This window comes from Pteropus vampyrus, unplaced genomic scaffold, assembly GCF_000151845.1.
Source record: "Pteropus vampyrus isolate Shadow unplaced genomic scaffold, Pvam_2.0 Scaffold201, whole genome shotgun sequence".
In the NCBI taxonomy this organism is placed as follows: Eukaryota; Metazoa; Chordata; class Mammalia; order Chiroptera; family Pteropodidae; genus Pteropus; species Pteropus vampyrus.
The window spans coordinates 2130489-2145079 of NW_011888982.1; the positions used below are offsets into that span (position 1 = coordinate 2130489).

General features: G+C 31.7%; 1 protein-coding gene across 1 annotated transcript in view; it reads left to right on the plus strand.

The window, feature by feature from the left end:
- SNTG1 (syntrophin gamma 1) overlaps window positions 1-14591 on the plus strand; it is a 280357-nt gene that overhangs the window by 213846 nt on the left and 51920 nt on the right. The window contains exon 13 of the mRNA XM_011372125.1: window positions 2400-2423. Coding sequence (XP_011370427.1) covers window positions 2400-2423 — 24 coding nt within the window. The remainder of the gene's footprint in view (window positions 1-2399; window positions 2424-14591) is intronic.

The following is a 14591-nucleotide window of genomic DNA, read 5'->3' on the forward strand; positions in this document are numbered from 1 at the left end:
GGAAGGAAGGAAGGAGGGAGGGAGGAAGGGAGAGAAGGAGGGAGGGAGGGAAGGAAAGGAAGAAGGAAGGAAGGAAGGAAGGAAAAGAAGAAGGGAAAGAGAGAAAGAAAAGATAAAGAAGAACCCAGAAATTAACTACCTTAACAAATTAGTTTTATTTGTCCATCCCTTATTCATGTTAATATGAATTTTTCATACATTAATATAACTTTCATGTCCAGCATGCATTTTAATGTTATTTAGACTTAGATTATTTCCTAACTGTTTTCCAAGTAGCTACATGGTCTTTATAACCTTTTCTTAAAAAAAAAAAAAAAAAAAAAGAAAGTGATCCGAACATTTAGAAATACTGTGTTTATTATAATACTTGAAATTAAAAAATAATTTAAAAGAGACAATATAAATTATGTCTGGTTCCACATAAGTACTTAATATTTTATTGCAAAGTTAGGATTATATGGTTTGAAATCTGCTTTTTCATGTAAAAATATGTTTTGAATTTTTTATCAATTAATATTCCTTCAAAAACACTATAATTTTCAGTAGATATATTTATCCCATTATTTGCCCATATTTACTAAGCCAAATCTTCAATTTTGCGTTTTAGAGACTTCTCCAATTGTTTTATCAAACATATGACAACACTCATTCTTTGATTTATTTAACGGATAATTGTTGAGCATTTGTTATATACCAGATAATCTGATAAACACTTGTGATGTGGCTGGAAAAGGAGTCAGAAAAAAGTTTCTGCTTTCATTGAGCTCACATTTTATTGGGACGACACAGACATTAAGTAAATGTAAAAAGGCATAAAAAATAGGTAGCAAAAAATTGACCTTGCCCAAAGACTGTCATGTAATTTCCAAGTTATTTCCTTTATCTAAATTCCAAGTTTAAGAATTCCTGAATGGAAAATATTTTAATATATTGAAGATGTTAGGTTTATATATCTACATTGCCTCATAGAAAAATATACCAAATTTATACTGCTATCACAAGTATCTAGAAATGTTCATGTATTTCACTTTGCCCAAATTAAAATCAAAGAGCACTTTACATTTATCTTTCAGCAAAAAATTTGTCTTAAGCTTATTAGCTTACTTACATAAGTTGGTGAGGCCTGGATATAAATATTTTCAGACTCTGACTAAAATATAAATCTATTCTCACTTGTTATTTGTAAATAAGAAAGCTCTCCTACCATTACTGAGTATAACACCAAAGTTCTATGTTTTATGGATTTACAATTGACATGTAGAATTACCCATCACAGATTCTCTTTCCCGAAGGAAAATTTCATATTACATAAGAATAGAGGGGTGGACATAAGACTCAGTGCTAAATGAATTTTCTTTCTGCATACACACCAGTGCCTGGAGGACCATTGGTTTGATAAGAAGCTGAGTCTCAGGTGTTTGAGTCTGGGTAGCAAATCTGAAGGTACTGTTTCAAAGAACCAACCATCTTCTATCATGAAGTAGAATCCTCTGCAAGTTGTGATTTGTAGACTTCTGTCTCTAGGAAGGTATTCCTCAGATAAGGTAAATTTAAAAACACAATTTAATAGATCACAGAACATCTTACCTGGGACCACTAATTGGGTAAACCCTCTTTTCTGATATGAAGCTACACCAGTAATAATAAAAATAAAAACATAATCATCATCTGGTATAGTTAGCTTACACATATGTCCCAGGTGTTATTCTAAATGCTTTATATAATTTATTTAATTTTTATAATAATACTATGAGGCAGTTATTATTATTTCCATTTTGCAGATATGAAAACTGAGACAAAAAAGTTTAAGTAAATAGCTCAAGGACACATAAGTAGTAAATGTCAGAGCTAAAGATTTGAATTTTGAAGTCTGTCTCAAAAATCTGTGCTCTTAAATGTTATACTATATGACCTCTTTCTCTGTCTCAGTATAAGCATTGATAGATTGGAAAGAAAAGAGAATAAGAAATCATCCTGGTACTGATAAGAGATAAACCATTTACAATAAGATAGGACATTTTCTTTGCAAAGGTATTAGGCACTGTAATCTTCAGTTTCTCCAATGGTTCAAAGGGGTTAAAAAAGCATAGATTATTGTGAAAATTAGCAATTTGTTAATTGATTTGTGAATGTGTTTTTATTAATTAATATAAATATTTGTTAAGTACTTTCTGTGTGTCAAGCACTCCATGAGGTATTAGGGATTTAATATAAATGTATAAGAAGGTTTAGCTGACCAAAAGCCTAGCTGACAAAGGAATTTAAAAAGGACATTTTGGAGGGGGCTTTAAATAAACTTGAAATCTAAATGATTATTAAAGGATCCAACAGATGAAGCTGTGTTTGGGTTGGACTTGGAGTTTGGTGAGTGAGAGAAGAAAGAAGCATTCAGAGCATAGGAAGTAATGTGTAAACTTGTCCAAGTGTACAAAGAAGTGTACGTTTAAACAACTAAAAAATGTTCAGCATAGCTGTGATTCACTTAGGTATGAGGTTTGTATTGGTGTTTTTGTGTTGGTAGGGGGAGCTGTTAAAAGACAATAATAAGGAATATGAACCTTATTTGAAAAACAAAGGAGGGAGACACTGAAGGATTTCAAGCATGCGAAATGACAGAGTTTGCCTTTTTAAAAAGAGACTTCTAGCTTCAATGTGAGATGAATTGGAGGGGTGGGAGAAGGGCATGCCAGGTGATGCTGCAAAGATTCTGGCCAGAGATGACATATTCCAAACAAAGGCATGGGTGGTGGGCTGGAGAGGTGCAGGACAGAAGAATAGGACCTGATGAAAAGACTGCATAAAAGCCTATGGTCAGTCATTACATTCATGTCTCAGAGCCCAAACCTATGGCACTGGTTTTGTTTATCTGACTCTTTTGGCAAAATGATCACCTGAGTTCTAGTTCTAACACAGCAGTGTAGCTGAATATAGCTGGACAAAGGCACACCATGCTTTGAATTCTAGACCAGGACTTTAAGAAACCCTTTAATTCTGCCTCACAGTCATGCTATATTTTTTTAGTCCATCTTCTTGCCTAATCTACCAGGGCCTACATTAAACCTTTTTCTATTTTCTCAACATTAATATATGCTTCTCATTCTCACTCTTAGGTGATGATCCTATACCCTATTTAAAAAGTCTCTCAGCATTTCAAATGTCCACTGCAGCCCTATACTGATAGATAGTCCTTTGCTCTTATCTCAGGCCAGCTATTCCCAGTGTAATAGATCTTGTCAGCTCTGCTACTCTGGTGTACATGAAACACCAATGTATATATCCAGATGTATATATATGATAACCCCCCCATGTATATATCTTGCCCAGATCCTGTCCCTGAATTCTAAGCACTCAATAGTGTGTAGACCTGTGTATTTATGTGTCTAATAGAAATCTCAGATTTTAAATGTCTCTAATTTAGAATTTGGCAATTGGAGGGGAACATGAAACAAAATGGAGTTTGAGAAAAATGAAACAAAAACTAAAATTCTGTTATTTTTTTTTTAGAACCTAGAAGAAGGAAGTATGGTCAACAGATATGTTACCTAAAGTAGCAAAACCAATACTCTAGGCAACTAATACCACACTACATCTCAACATTAGATATACTTTACCATTAGAGGTCTTTGGGTACCAATCAAAAAGGGTGTGTCCAGATGTAGAGCCTGTCACTTATTCAATTTTTGAGCCTCATTAATAAAAAACAAAATGTGCAAAAGTAGAAATATATAATTAGGCTTGAAAGTGAATATTTAAAATAAGAAAACATTCTCAATACAGAATAATTTTCAAAGTTGACAAAGACTACAAAATTGGAAAATTTATAAATAAGTTCATTGTATTTTTAAATAACCATCTAACACAGCTCTTTAGTATTTTTTACACTTATGTTTCTGGGGTGCTGTGTAGTATCTTCAGATGAAAACAGTTCTTTAATACCAGTGTCCTTAGGAAAGAGAATTGTACTCCAGTGTTTTGTTCTTATCTAACTGAGCACCAGTGTCACCTTCTTCCTATAGAACAGCGAAATTTTTAGCTCAGGTATAGCTCCTCATTCTACAGCTGGATTTATGAGTGCAATTCCAATGGTCAGATTCTTTCTAATGAGAGAAAGATGAGAACAATCTGTGTGATGCGAAAGCCAAGATATAATAATCATCCCATCAACCAATCATACATGAGAAAACACAGAAGAGGAGAGAATGAAATATTTGGCTTTATTTTAAACAGCTGAATTGTATGTTCTTCTTTATAGAAATGTACCTCTTAATATAATTTGGCTAGCAAACCCTAAAAAAGTGTAGGACCACTTGGTTTGCAGAAATTTACAGCCTGCCTCCTTTCAGAGCCAGCATTAGATTGAGCAGAAAGGCATCTTTTTTGAAAGACCATCTTTCTTTTTTGAATTTTTAGAACACTGCTTTTCAGACTAACATTATATGCGTTAGATTTAAATTCTTGATAAAATATACAAAGTGATCAATGTAACACTGATATTTTTTTCTAAAATCATTTTCAGGAAAAATACCAACATATTGTTACTGCTGGAGTGATGTGAAATCTGGTGTGGCCCCAACAGCATGAGGGTAGGGGAGGGTAATCCTTGGTTCTTTGTTGACACAAAAGAATTACAGGTCAGTGAGATTTAGAAGAAGTAAGATTTATTGAAAGCGCATTTTAGAAGGAGATGGGCCATGCTAAAAAAGGCTGCAGTCCTGTGAAATTTGGGAGGTGAAAAGATAAAAGAGAAAACAGAGTACACTCCAAGGAAGAAGCAGGTTTTCAGTGAAGAGAGCTATAACAGCACAGAAGTGGAAAGGTCTGTTTATATTTGGGCCATGATGAGAGGTCCTAGATTATTTGCACGTGAGGTCACCTTGACTGACAGTTGGCTGCCATATAACCCTTTGCCAACTGCACATGTGCTTATACAGAATTCAGTCTAAAATTAGGTTCATGAACTTCTGGGCATAGGCATAATATTATAATAATGGTATAATGAGGCTTAGATTGTGGGCAGGTTAGGGTAGAACTTTCTGCACATGTGTTGTGGCTGGTTAAGCCAACAGCTTTTATGGCCTTTGTGCCTTAGTATTTGGATTAATTTATAACCCTAAAGAGGAGGTGTTTCTGGGAGGTTCTTAAGGAACATCTTCAAGGGAGGTTTCAATGGTTACAGAGCTGGGCCTTTGCTCCTGTCTCTCATGCCCGCTTGACTATATAATAATAGCATGCCTGGCTGGGTTAAGTGAAGAGAACTTTTCAGTGTTTGTTGGTAGATGAGGAGAGAGGGAAAGGGATTGATCAACTTAGTAGGTGTGTCATAGGAGCGTAATTTTTCGGTGTCTGAGATGAAATTGCAATTATGAAAGGAAAGAAGGCTAAAATAAACCTTATAGTGCTAGATTAGAATTAGAAATATTGGTATGCAATTAGTTATCTATACAAATATATGATAATATAATATGAATGTATAGATATATAGTTGGCTATATAAATAAATACAGATGTGTTTACACACATTTATACAAAGTTTATGTGTGTGTATATATATATATGCACATCAGGACCTTGGGATTCCTCCTGAGAGTACCTGGGGTCACAGAGTCCCATGCAGCAAGGAGAACACCCAGCATTCAGCTGTCAGAATTCTGTACAAAAATTGCTGATGGCTAGGTCATAGAACACAAAGTAAAAAATAAGATTGTCATCTATTGTCCCACAAAATAAGTAAGTGCTCAAAGAACAATGAAGACCTGTCAAAAGACACAGAAGCCAGCTGCAAGGGCATCCTCAAGCAATTGTGGAATGAATTGATCTCAAAAAAAAAAAAAAATAGGAATGCATTATAATTCAGTGAATAAAATGGGAAACCATGAATCAATCTTCAAATAAATAAGTGAAAATATTAATGAGGAACTGAACATTAATATAGTTTCAAAGTACTTTCCTATGAAATATTATATAACTTTACAGAAACAAGAGTGGCAGCATAGACTTAACAAGTTGATTAAAGTGAACATTTTATTAATGGGACAAATCAAAAGTATGCATGTCTGATTGGATGATAGTATTATATCACAGTTAGAAAAATATCTGACCTGTGGCATTCCTATTAACGCTGTAAAATAAACTCAATCTAACCATGTAGAAATGTCCAATCTCATTTAATGCTATAATGGAGAAATCCAAAGTAATGTAATCTAATCCAATGTGATGTAATCTAATCTAGTCTAACTATGAAGAAAAGTCAGATAAACCCAGGTGAGGCATGATCTGCAAAATAACTGGCCTATAGTCTTCAATAAGGTTGAGATCATCAGAGTTAGGGAAAAGTCAAGGTACTGTTCCCATCAAAGGCAACTAAAAGGCCATGACTACTTTTATGCAATGGATGATTCCATACTGGTGAATCATGAGTGGAGTCTGAGGAATAGAGGGAAGCAATAAACAATATCAAAATCTTTGTTTTGATGATTCTATAAAGGTTAAATGTGTGAATAGTCTAATGTTCTTATTTGCAAAAATTACATACAAAATTAAGGAGTGAGAGTGAAGTTATGAGGTATCACACAGGCAATTATCAAACTGTTCCAGAAATAAATCTGTAATTTACAGCAAGTTTTCTTTTTCTGATCGTAATAAAAATTATTGCTCTTCAGGACTTGCTAAACAAGGAGAAATTTAAAACAAAGAAAGAAGAGAAAACAATTAATTCAGAGTAAATGCAGTAAATCATGCCTAAAGGCAATCAGGCTATTGATGAACACTCTAAGGTAATGCTGATTAAAATCTTGTTCAAATACAGAACAACTAAAAATAATTATTAAAATGAATGGAATTGAGAAAGAATTAAATAAAAAAATAGCTTTATCAAGTTGAAATAATGGAAAATCCCATCTTAAATAAACAAATATTTGTTTTATTGACCTATGTATGCTCTTGAAGGCTCAAAAACATTACAATATAATACTTTCCCTGCTTTGATTTCTTTTTAGACTAGATGTTTTAAATAGTTTTTGTTTGCCCTTACTTATGTAGTACATACATTTCAGTATCATTTTTATTTTACTATTTTTCTTAAGTGATACCATTTGCATTGCATTTTCTATGTCAAGTATGAACAAAGCATGAAAATATCAAACATTTTAAATAATTGTGGGAGATTTCTGTAACCTATCTGATGATTTTTAAAATTTTCGATTGTCCTTTTTATCATAAAATTTATAGCTTTACAATATTTTCACAAAGCTTCTAAAGCAGCTCAAGGTCTTTATTTAAACCAAATAAGTATCTCTTAGCAATGAGATGTGTTAGAAAAAGATATAGTCTCTTCTTTCATTAAGAACTTAATTCACAAAAGATATCCAATCTTGGTTTTCAAATAAACCAAAACCTTATCTTTTTCTTTCTTCTTATATAATTATTGATGAAGCATTCTATCAAGAGCAATATATTTATAAATTATTACAACTTCACAAAACTTCTTTAATCTTTGTTAGAAGACTATGATTTTGAGAATAAGTACTAGGGAGCATTTCTGATTTAAATTCTATTTTAATTTACTTTGTCAATTAAAAAATATGAGTATGTCTTTCTTACATATCTAAATGAAATTTAAATAACCATAAAATATAAATAAGTTGAAAACTTTCAAAGTAAAATAAATGTTAGTTTATCTTCTATAATAAATTTCTGGTTAGTAAAATTTTGTATGGGCAGTTAATGAGAACATATCCTCCAAGTAAGGAGAAAGCTAGAAAATTGGTTTTGTAATCTAAATTAATTTGTACTGATCTCAAGGATTTATCTTTTAAGAAGGAAATCATTTGTAATCTTCTATTCAGTTTAAATTCCTTCAGGTCTATTTTAGGTTTTCTACAATATTTCTAAAATTAATACTTTTGCATATCTGTTTTCATACATTTTTTTGCCCTTCAAATTTACTATTGAATAAAATCTTAAAACTTTTTGACTGTCCAAAATCGTATATTATTGTTTTTAAAAATAAAAAATATATATAATTTTAATACTAGAGGAAACCAGATGTCAGCCTCTTATGAAGCCTTCATCTACTAAGGAATATTGCAGAAAAGTGTTGACATCTCCTTAAAATTTATTTAGAATGTCTTTTTTAATGATACAGTAGCATAAATTGCTTGAACTATCACTTTTCAATCATATGATTTAATTATTATTATTATTAACTACATTTTTGCTATTATACATTACATATTATTTTATTAATAATATATTGTTCTTGTTATTTTCCTATGTTTTTTATAATGATATTAACTTCTATGATTAATATTATTTCTCATAGAAACTTAATATATTTAACACTATCTCTTGTTACTTATCATTTGAATATTTTCAAGAGTTGAATAGATTGGGCCTATTGCTCATGAACTCACTTTATAAAGTAGAAAAAGTGAAGATTAGATATACTCAGGGTGATAACTACACAACACAGAAGGATCTGACTTTCTGGATATGTTGCTCTCTATCCTTACCAGTCTATACTTTTTTAAAGTTTGTGATGTTTACATTAAAAATGTCGAAATGTTATGCTATTAGAAATGAGCTGTGGAGTGGGTCAAGTATTATGGTTTTTAAGACATATGTGAACGTAATTTATTAAATTTAACTTAGGCATTTAGATTTCATTGTTTGTTTGCTTTTGCTCCTGTCAGCGTGGCAACTTTAAAATAATTATGTCATATCCAAAAGGGAAAAGAGTCTTTGGCCAGTTCTAAAATATCTGAAATATTTTAAATTAACACGTATTTTCTTAAATAATAAAGTTAGGAACATTTAAATTTTACCTTTGTGATTGCATTCATCAACAATTAGATCTTGTCATAATTAATATTGTTCTTAATTTTTAAAAAACTATTTATTGAGAAAATTCTTTACAGGTTTCCAATTTATTGTGGCCAACAAAGAGTTATTGAGAAATATATGATGCACTCCTATGAAATGTTTTGCTTTTCATGGATATATAGATATAGATATAAATATAGCTATAGATATACATAGGTTTAGTCATTTTGTGTTTTGGAGATATCGGTTATGATGTTTTGGAAATAACAGCTAACATTTTTATATTTATTTTATCAAAATATAGAATAAAATTCAATTTGGTTTTAGTATTATTATACAAATTTTTCTTTCTCTTACTGAATTATCATTTGCTCTGAATAACAGCCGATGAACTTAATAGGAACTAAGAGAATTCTAAGGAAATGATTTATGGTTACTTTTATTTCAATATATAATTTTACTACTTTTATTTTTATTTTCCTAAAATTTGTTTATACTTCAGCCATTTATTATTTACTAAGTATTATTATTTTGTTTCTATATGCCATTTTAACATGATCACCAGATTAGTTGATTGAGAGAAAGAACAGTAGCATGTTGATAATATAAATTAGCATTAGGTTGCCTTTGCTTGACTTCTTGCTCCATTAATTTCCAGCAATATATCACTGATAAATTTCTTATCTTTATTTCAAATTCTTACCTTTAAATCAGGAATTATAATTATAGCTACCTTGTAGGTTTATTGATATAAATAAGTATATTAAGAAAGGGCATTCAATAGGTATTGAATAAATGTTAGTGATTTCTGTCTCTAAATTGCTCCTGAAATGTATGTCACTGTAAAGTGGTATTGGTCATGTCCACCAAGGCTGTTCCTTTACTTTTATCCAATGCAGTTCCCACACCCATTTTCTAAATTATATGACTTTATTATGATTAGTGTAAAGACATAAATGCATTTTATCTTAGTCTAAATAAGTATTTGAATGAGATATCTCCTCTATTGTTTGAATTATAGGACAGTCTTTTGAGCAATTGCTCAACATTAAGAGAATAGACTCAGTTCCTGGTGGTGATCTAAAATTTTACTATCTTTATAACTCTTTAAGCTTACTTTTCTCTGGATGTGGTAGCAGTTCCATTTCAACCACACACATTTTAGAAAGAGAAATCAGGAGTGTCCCAGATATCAGAGATACGATTATAATTCAATGGTAGATATTTCTCAGCAACCGTATCTTATGTGGGAGTCACGTACAGACACCTTTAGGCATTTTTGAGTGTAAGTGGCATGAGTTCCTTGAGACTTTTTATTGCACAGTTAGCAGCAGAGTTGGGATAATAACCCTGGTCAGGTGGCCCTCATGATGTTACTTTTTTTCCACTACATTCAATTGAGAGAACTCTTTTGATGATAGTAATTGACTCTATCATCTGCAATTTCTACAACTCATTGATCAATCTGCTTAATCTGTACAACAGTTGTGGGGAAGAGGGCAGGCATGCAGTGCAGATAGCTTCTTCAAAAAGGATATTGTGTGTAACAGGAACTTTTGGTTAAAAGACTTGCTTAATATAACACACTTTTTGAAAATAACAATTCAAACAGTATGAATCCAATAGTATTCTTTTATTGATGTTCTCACATAGAATTTGCAAATCACGTTAGGAATCTTTGTTTGTATAATACACTCTTTATGGTCTTCAACTTCTTGACTTAGAGACAAAAAACTGATGAAACTGTAATTGGTCAACACAGAGTGAAAAACTGTGTGAATGTCATCAAAGCGCTAACGATAATAAATTCAAATTTTCTCATTGGACTATGAAGCATTGTCCTGATTAGGTATCATTTTTCAGATTCTCTTTTTGCTTGGAGAAGATCTAAGCTTGCACACACTAAAATTAGGGAAAGCATTGCAAACTAGGGCACAGTTAGAAAACAGCAGACACTCTGTCCATGCCTCTGCCACACTCCTTCCAAGCCACCCTCTCTCTTTTGTCTTCCTTTGTTCACCAGTACCCAATCTGACCTATGGTCCTCAAGTGCAGCATCATAGGGCTCTGGTGAAATAGAAGCATTTGGCTGCAACATAGAAGATAGAGTGAAGGTAAGACCAGAGCCAGATATGTGCTCACAGTTCCAGCCTCACTTAGTCTCAATGACAGTAAATGAACTGTGAGTGGACGGACTTTATCGGCATTGACCTTCCATCAAAATGACCCTAAAAACAGTATATGCAAACACAATATAATAAAATTAAACAAATATTTAAACTTCATTTTGTCAGTTTGTCTCTTCCTTTATAGTTCTGTTTCTCTGGATAAATGTTTTCAAATAAACAAAAGTCATAACCACATAAACAAAAAATAAATTGACACAGAATATATTTATTAATTAATTTAATAATTTGAGAGCTAATATGATAAATGTTATATACTAGAACAATTATAGGCATTAACTAAGAGTTTCTTCAAATTTGATTGCATAAATAAAAACTCATTTTGGACAGAATATCTATAGGCTTTGTAATTATATAAAATCAGAGTTATTGATGTAGACACATAAACTGATACAATGAATATTATAGGTCATATAGTTATTTTAAATGTCAGGAATGGAAAAGAATTACATGTAGAATAAAAGAGATATGTTTTATTCCAGATATAAATAATGACTCTGAGTATACCAGGAATTATGTCTATTTTCCAACAATGTTCATGAGTATGCATTTATATATGCATTTTATATAATTTTTAATTACATATTGCTATATATACTGATACATAGTACATAACCTGTTTTCTAATCATGGAAATGTGTAAAAATGACAATAATGCTATGTTTGTATATATGAGAGGAAATTTATTCTTGATATGTTTTGACGTTTGTTCTGTCATGTAGAAAAATGAGAGAGGAGAACAAAAAGTTACTCAGAGTGATCCAGCAATGCTAATAGCCCTTCATGGAAACTCACTACAGAGATATCCCCAACCAATTTCCTATTGCATTGCTTTAATTGTCATTTAAATATCAATAATTATGAATTCACTGAGAGCTCTCCCCTGCATTCCAAACAAACTCATTTATTGCCTACTAGATGCCTCCATGTGGAGACCTAGTAGACTTCTAAAACTTAACATGTCCTCTCACACTCCAGTTGCCTACCTTGGCTAATGGTCCTGCTAACTTTCCAATTGCTCATTTCTGAGACCTTGGAGTCAATCTTAAGTCTTTCTCTCACACACTTATCTGACATATCAGCAGAGATATACCTCAAACTATTGCTATGTCATTGGTCACCCTCAAGTCTCAACTCTATTAGTCTTATCCTTTCTCTCCTGTTTTCCTACCTAAACCTTGCCAGCTATTAGCTTTCGATTAGACTCAAAGTAAAATTTATAGTTTTCCAGACAACGACAGGACACTATAAGATCTCTACCATACCACCCCCCTTATCCCTCTATTTGTTTTCTCTAGTCTCCTGCTACTTGCCCACTAACTCACTCCAATTCCACTATCATGTTTTGGCACACACCAGTCTCAGATTCTTCGAACTTGCCATACTCTCCAAATATCTAAATGGTTTGCTCTTTTCATGCCTCTCCTCAAATGTCACTTTCTTAAAGAGTCCTTTCTTTATCATTCTATATAAATGACCCATGAGGCTAACATTTCCAAAAGCTTTAAATAGGTTTTAATACCATAAGACATGTTTTGACTAAGCATTTTCTTACTTTGTTTATGATTTGTCTCATTTCCACTCAAAAAAAAATATCTCTATGAGGCAGAGATGTCACCTGTTTTGTTCAGTGATATGTCTATATACTGGAATAGTGCCTAGCATATAGTAAGCATTCAATACTCTTTGACTGAACATCAACCGTATACCTAATACAGGAATCAATATAAGTGAAGGGTAAAATACTTTCTGAGATAGCACTGGGTTCATGCAGTCTTAAATTCTGCTTGAAATATTTCCACAGTTATCTATATTTATAAAGTTACCTATATTAGGAAATTATCTATATTTGTAAAAGAAGTAATAATAGAAAAAAAGATAACATCTAATGTACTTGGTTGTTAATTGCAGTTTGTTTTGTCTTGAGTTGTTCTTTGGAAGACCAAATCAGAAGCCAGGTCAAAGATTACATCACCTATATTCATGAATACTAATTGAACAGTTTGACCTAAAAACTTCCCCTTCATCTGACAAAATGTACAAGATTAATTGAACACATTTTATGAGAGATTTGCTAACCAGATACCACTTTCCACAATGATTTGCACATTTTATATCTCCCCGGACATAGTATTGAAGCAATATACTAGGGTATATAAGCAAAAGTGTAATTTTAGTTGCCATAAGTCCCTTTATATCTCATTTTCTTCAGAACTGAATGAGTCCATTCTGGCTAGCTGATGTTTTTTATTACTTGAACTTTTAGAAAAAAGTTGAGTAGGTTTCAGTGTAGAGATATTAAAGGAATGAAATAGCTAAAACTTAGCTCCAAAGAGGAAAAGTAAAATAATTTACTTCATTTGGTTTTACAAAAAAAAAAAAAAAAAACTAAAAGATAACTTGATAATTTTCCTCAAGTATATAAAAGTTTATTTTTTAAAAAAGTGACCACCTGTTTTTAATCACACCTGAAGAAAGATTAAAAAAAAGTTGTTATAAACTACAGTGAGAGGAATTCAGTTTTCAAAAAAGGAAACAAGAACAGTTTTCACATACCTAGTATTAGAGTCTAAGAACTAGAATTTCATTCTTTGGAGATATTTAAAGGTAGGATTGTTTGTATTATTTTTGGAAGGCAGGACCACATGACCAGCCACAATTCCTACTGTTTCTCACCTTATAATGTCTATATTTATAATAGCAAGTAGCTGGAAAGCCTTTTTTTTTGGAAAACCATATACACTTCGAGTAGATTTCTAAGTATGGATTTGAGGGGTTTTTTCGTTTTTTTTTAGTGCGATGTAATTATCCTCAGAGATAGAATATTAGAACTAAAATCTGGAAGATGAATCTCATAATTATTAATTAAAACCATTAATCTAAACAGTCATCCCTTTTAATAATGTTATAAGAAATTAATTTTGTTGTTTTCCATGTCTCATTTGTTTGCTTTTCTATTTCTAGTAATGTTAATTTATGGTAGTAAAGCTTCTATTTGTTTCAATAATAATGCTTTAGGGAAAATGCTATTGTCAACCAAAACAATCATGAAGACTAATTCAAGTATGTTAAATAAGAAATCAAAAATGCAAATCGAATACTGGGATAAATTGTTTCTTTTGATAATTATATTTTGTTTATACAACATTCACTTTTTAAAAACGTTACTATATAATTTCTTTTTTTCCTTTTAAGGATGCATAGCATTTTTCCACATAGGCTAGTTATCTTTATTGGAACGAACTCTCTGTTTTTTTTTTTTTTTTTTTTGCTTCTCTAAGTCCTGTAGAAAACTAAATTTAACACACAGTAAACCAGTGAAGGAGCTTAAGCCATGCTGTGTGCATAGATTTAAACAAGGGGATCATTATGAGTGGTATAACAGAAGAGCATGTTGGAAGAACAGGAAGTTGGTTTTGGTCATTGTATCCCCTGCCTAAAAGAGTCAGGGAACAACAACTTTGGTTTTACTCTAAGATAATCAGTTAATGTATTTTCACCTGAATCAGGTAAATTCTAGTGCCAAGAGAAAAGCCGCTAGGGAGAATTTTATCCTATAAAACTATAGTTAATAATATTGAACTA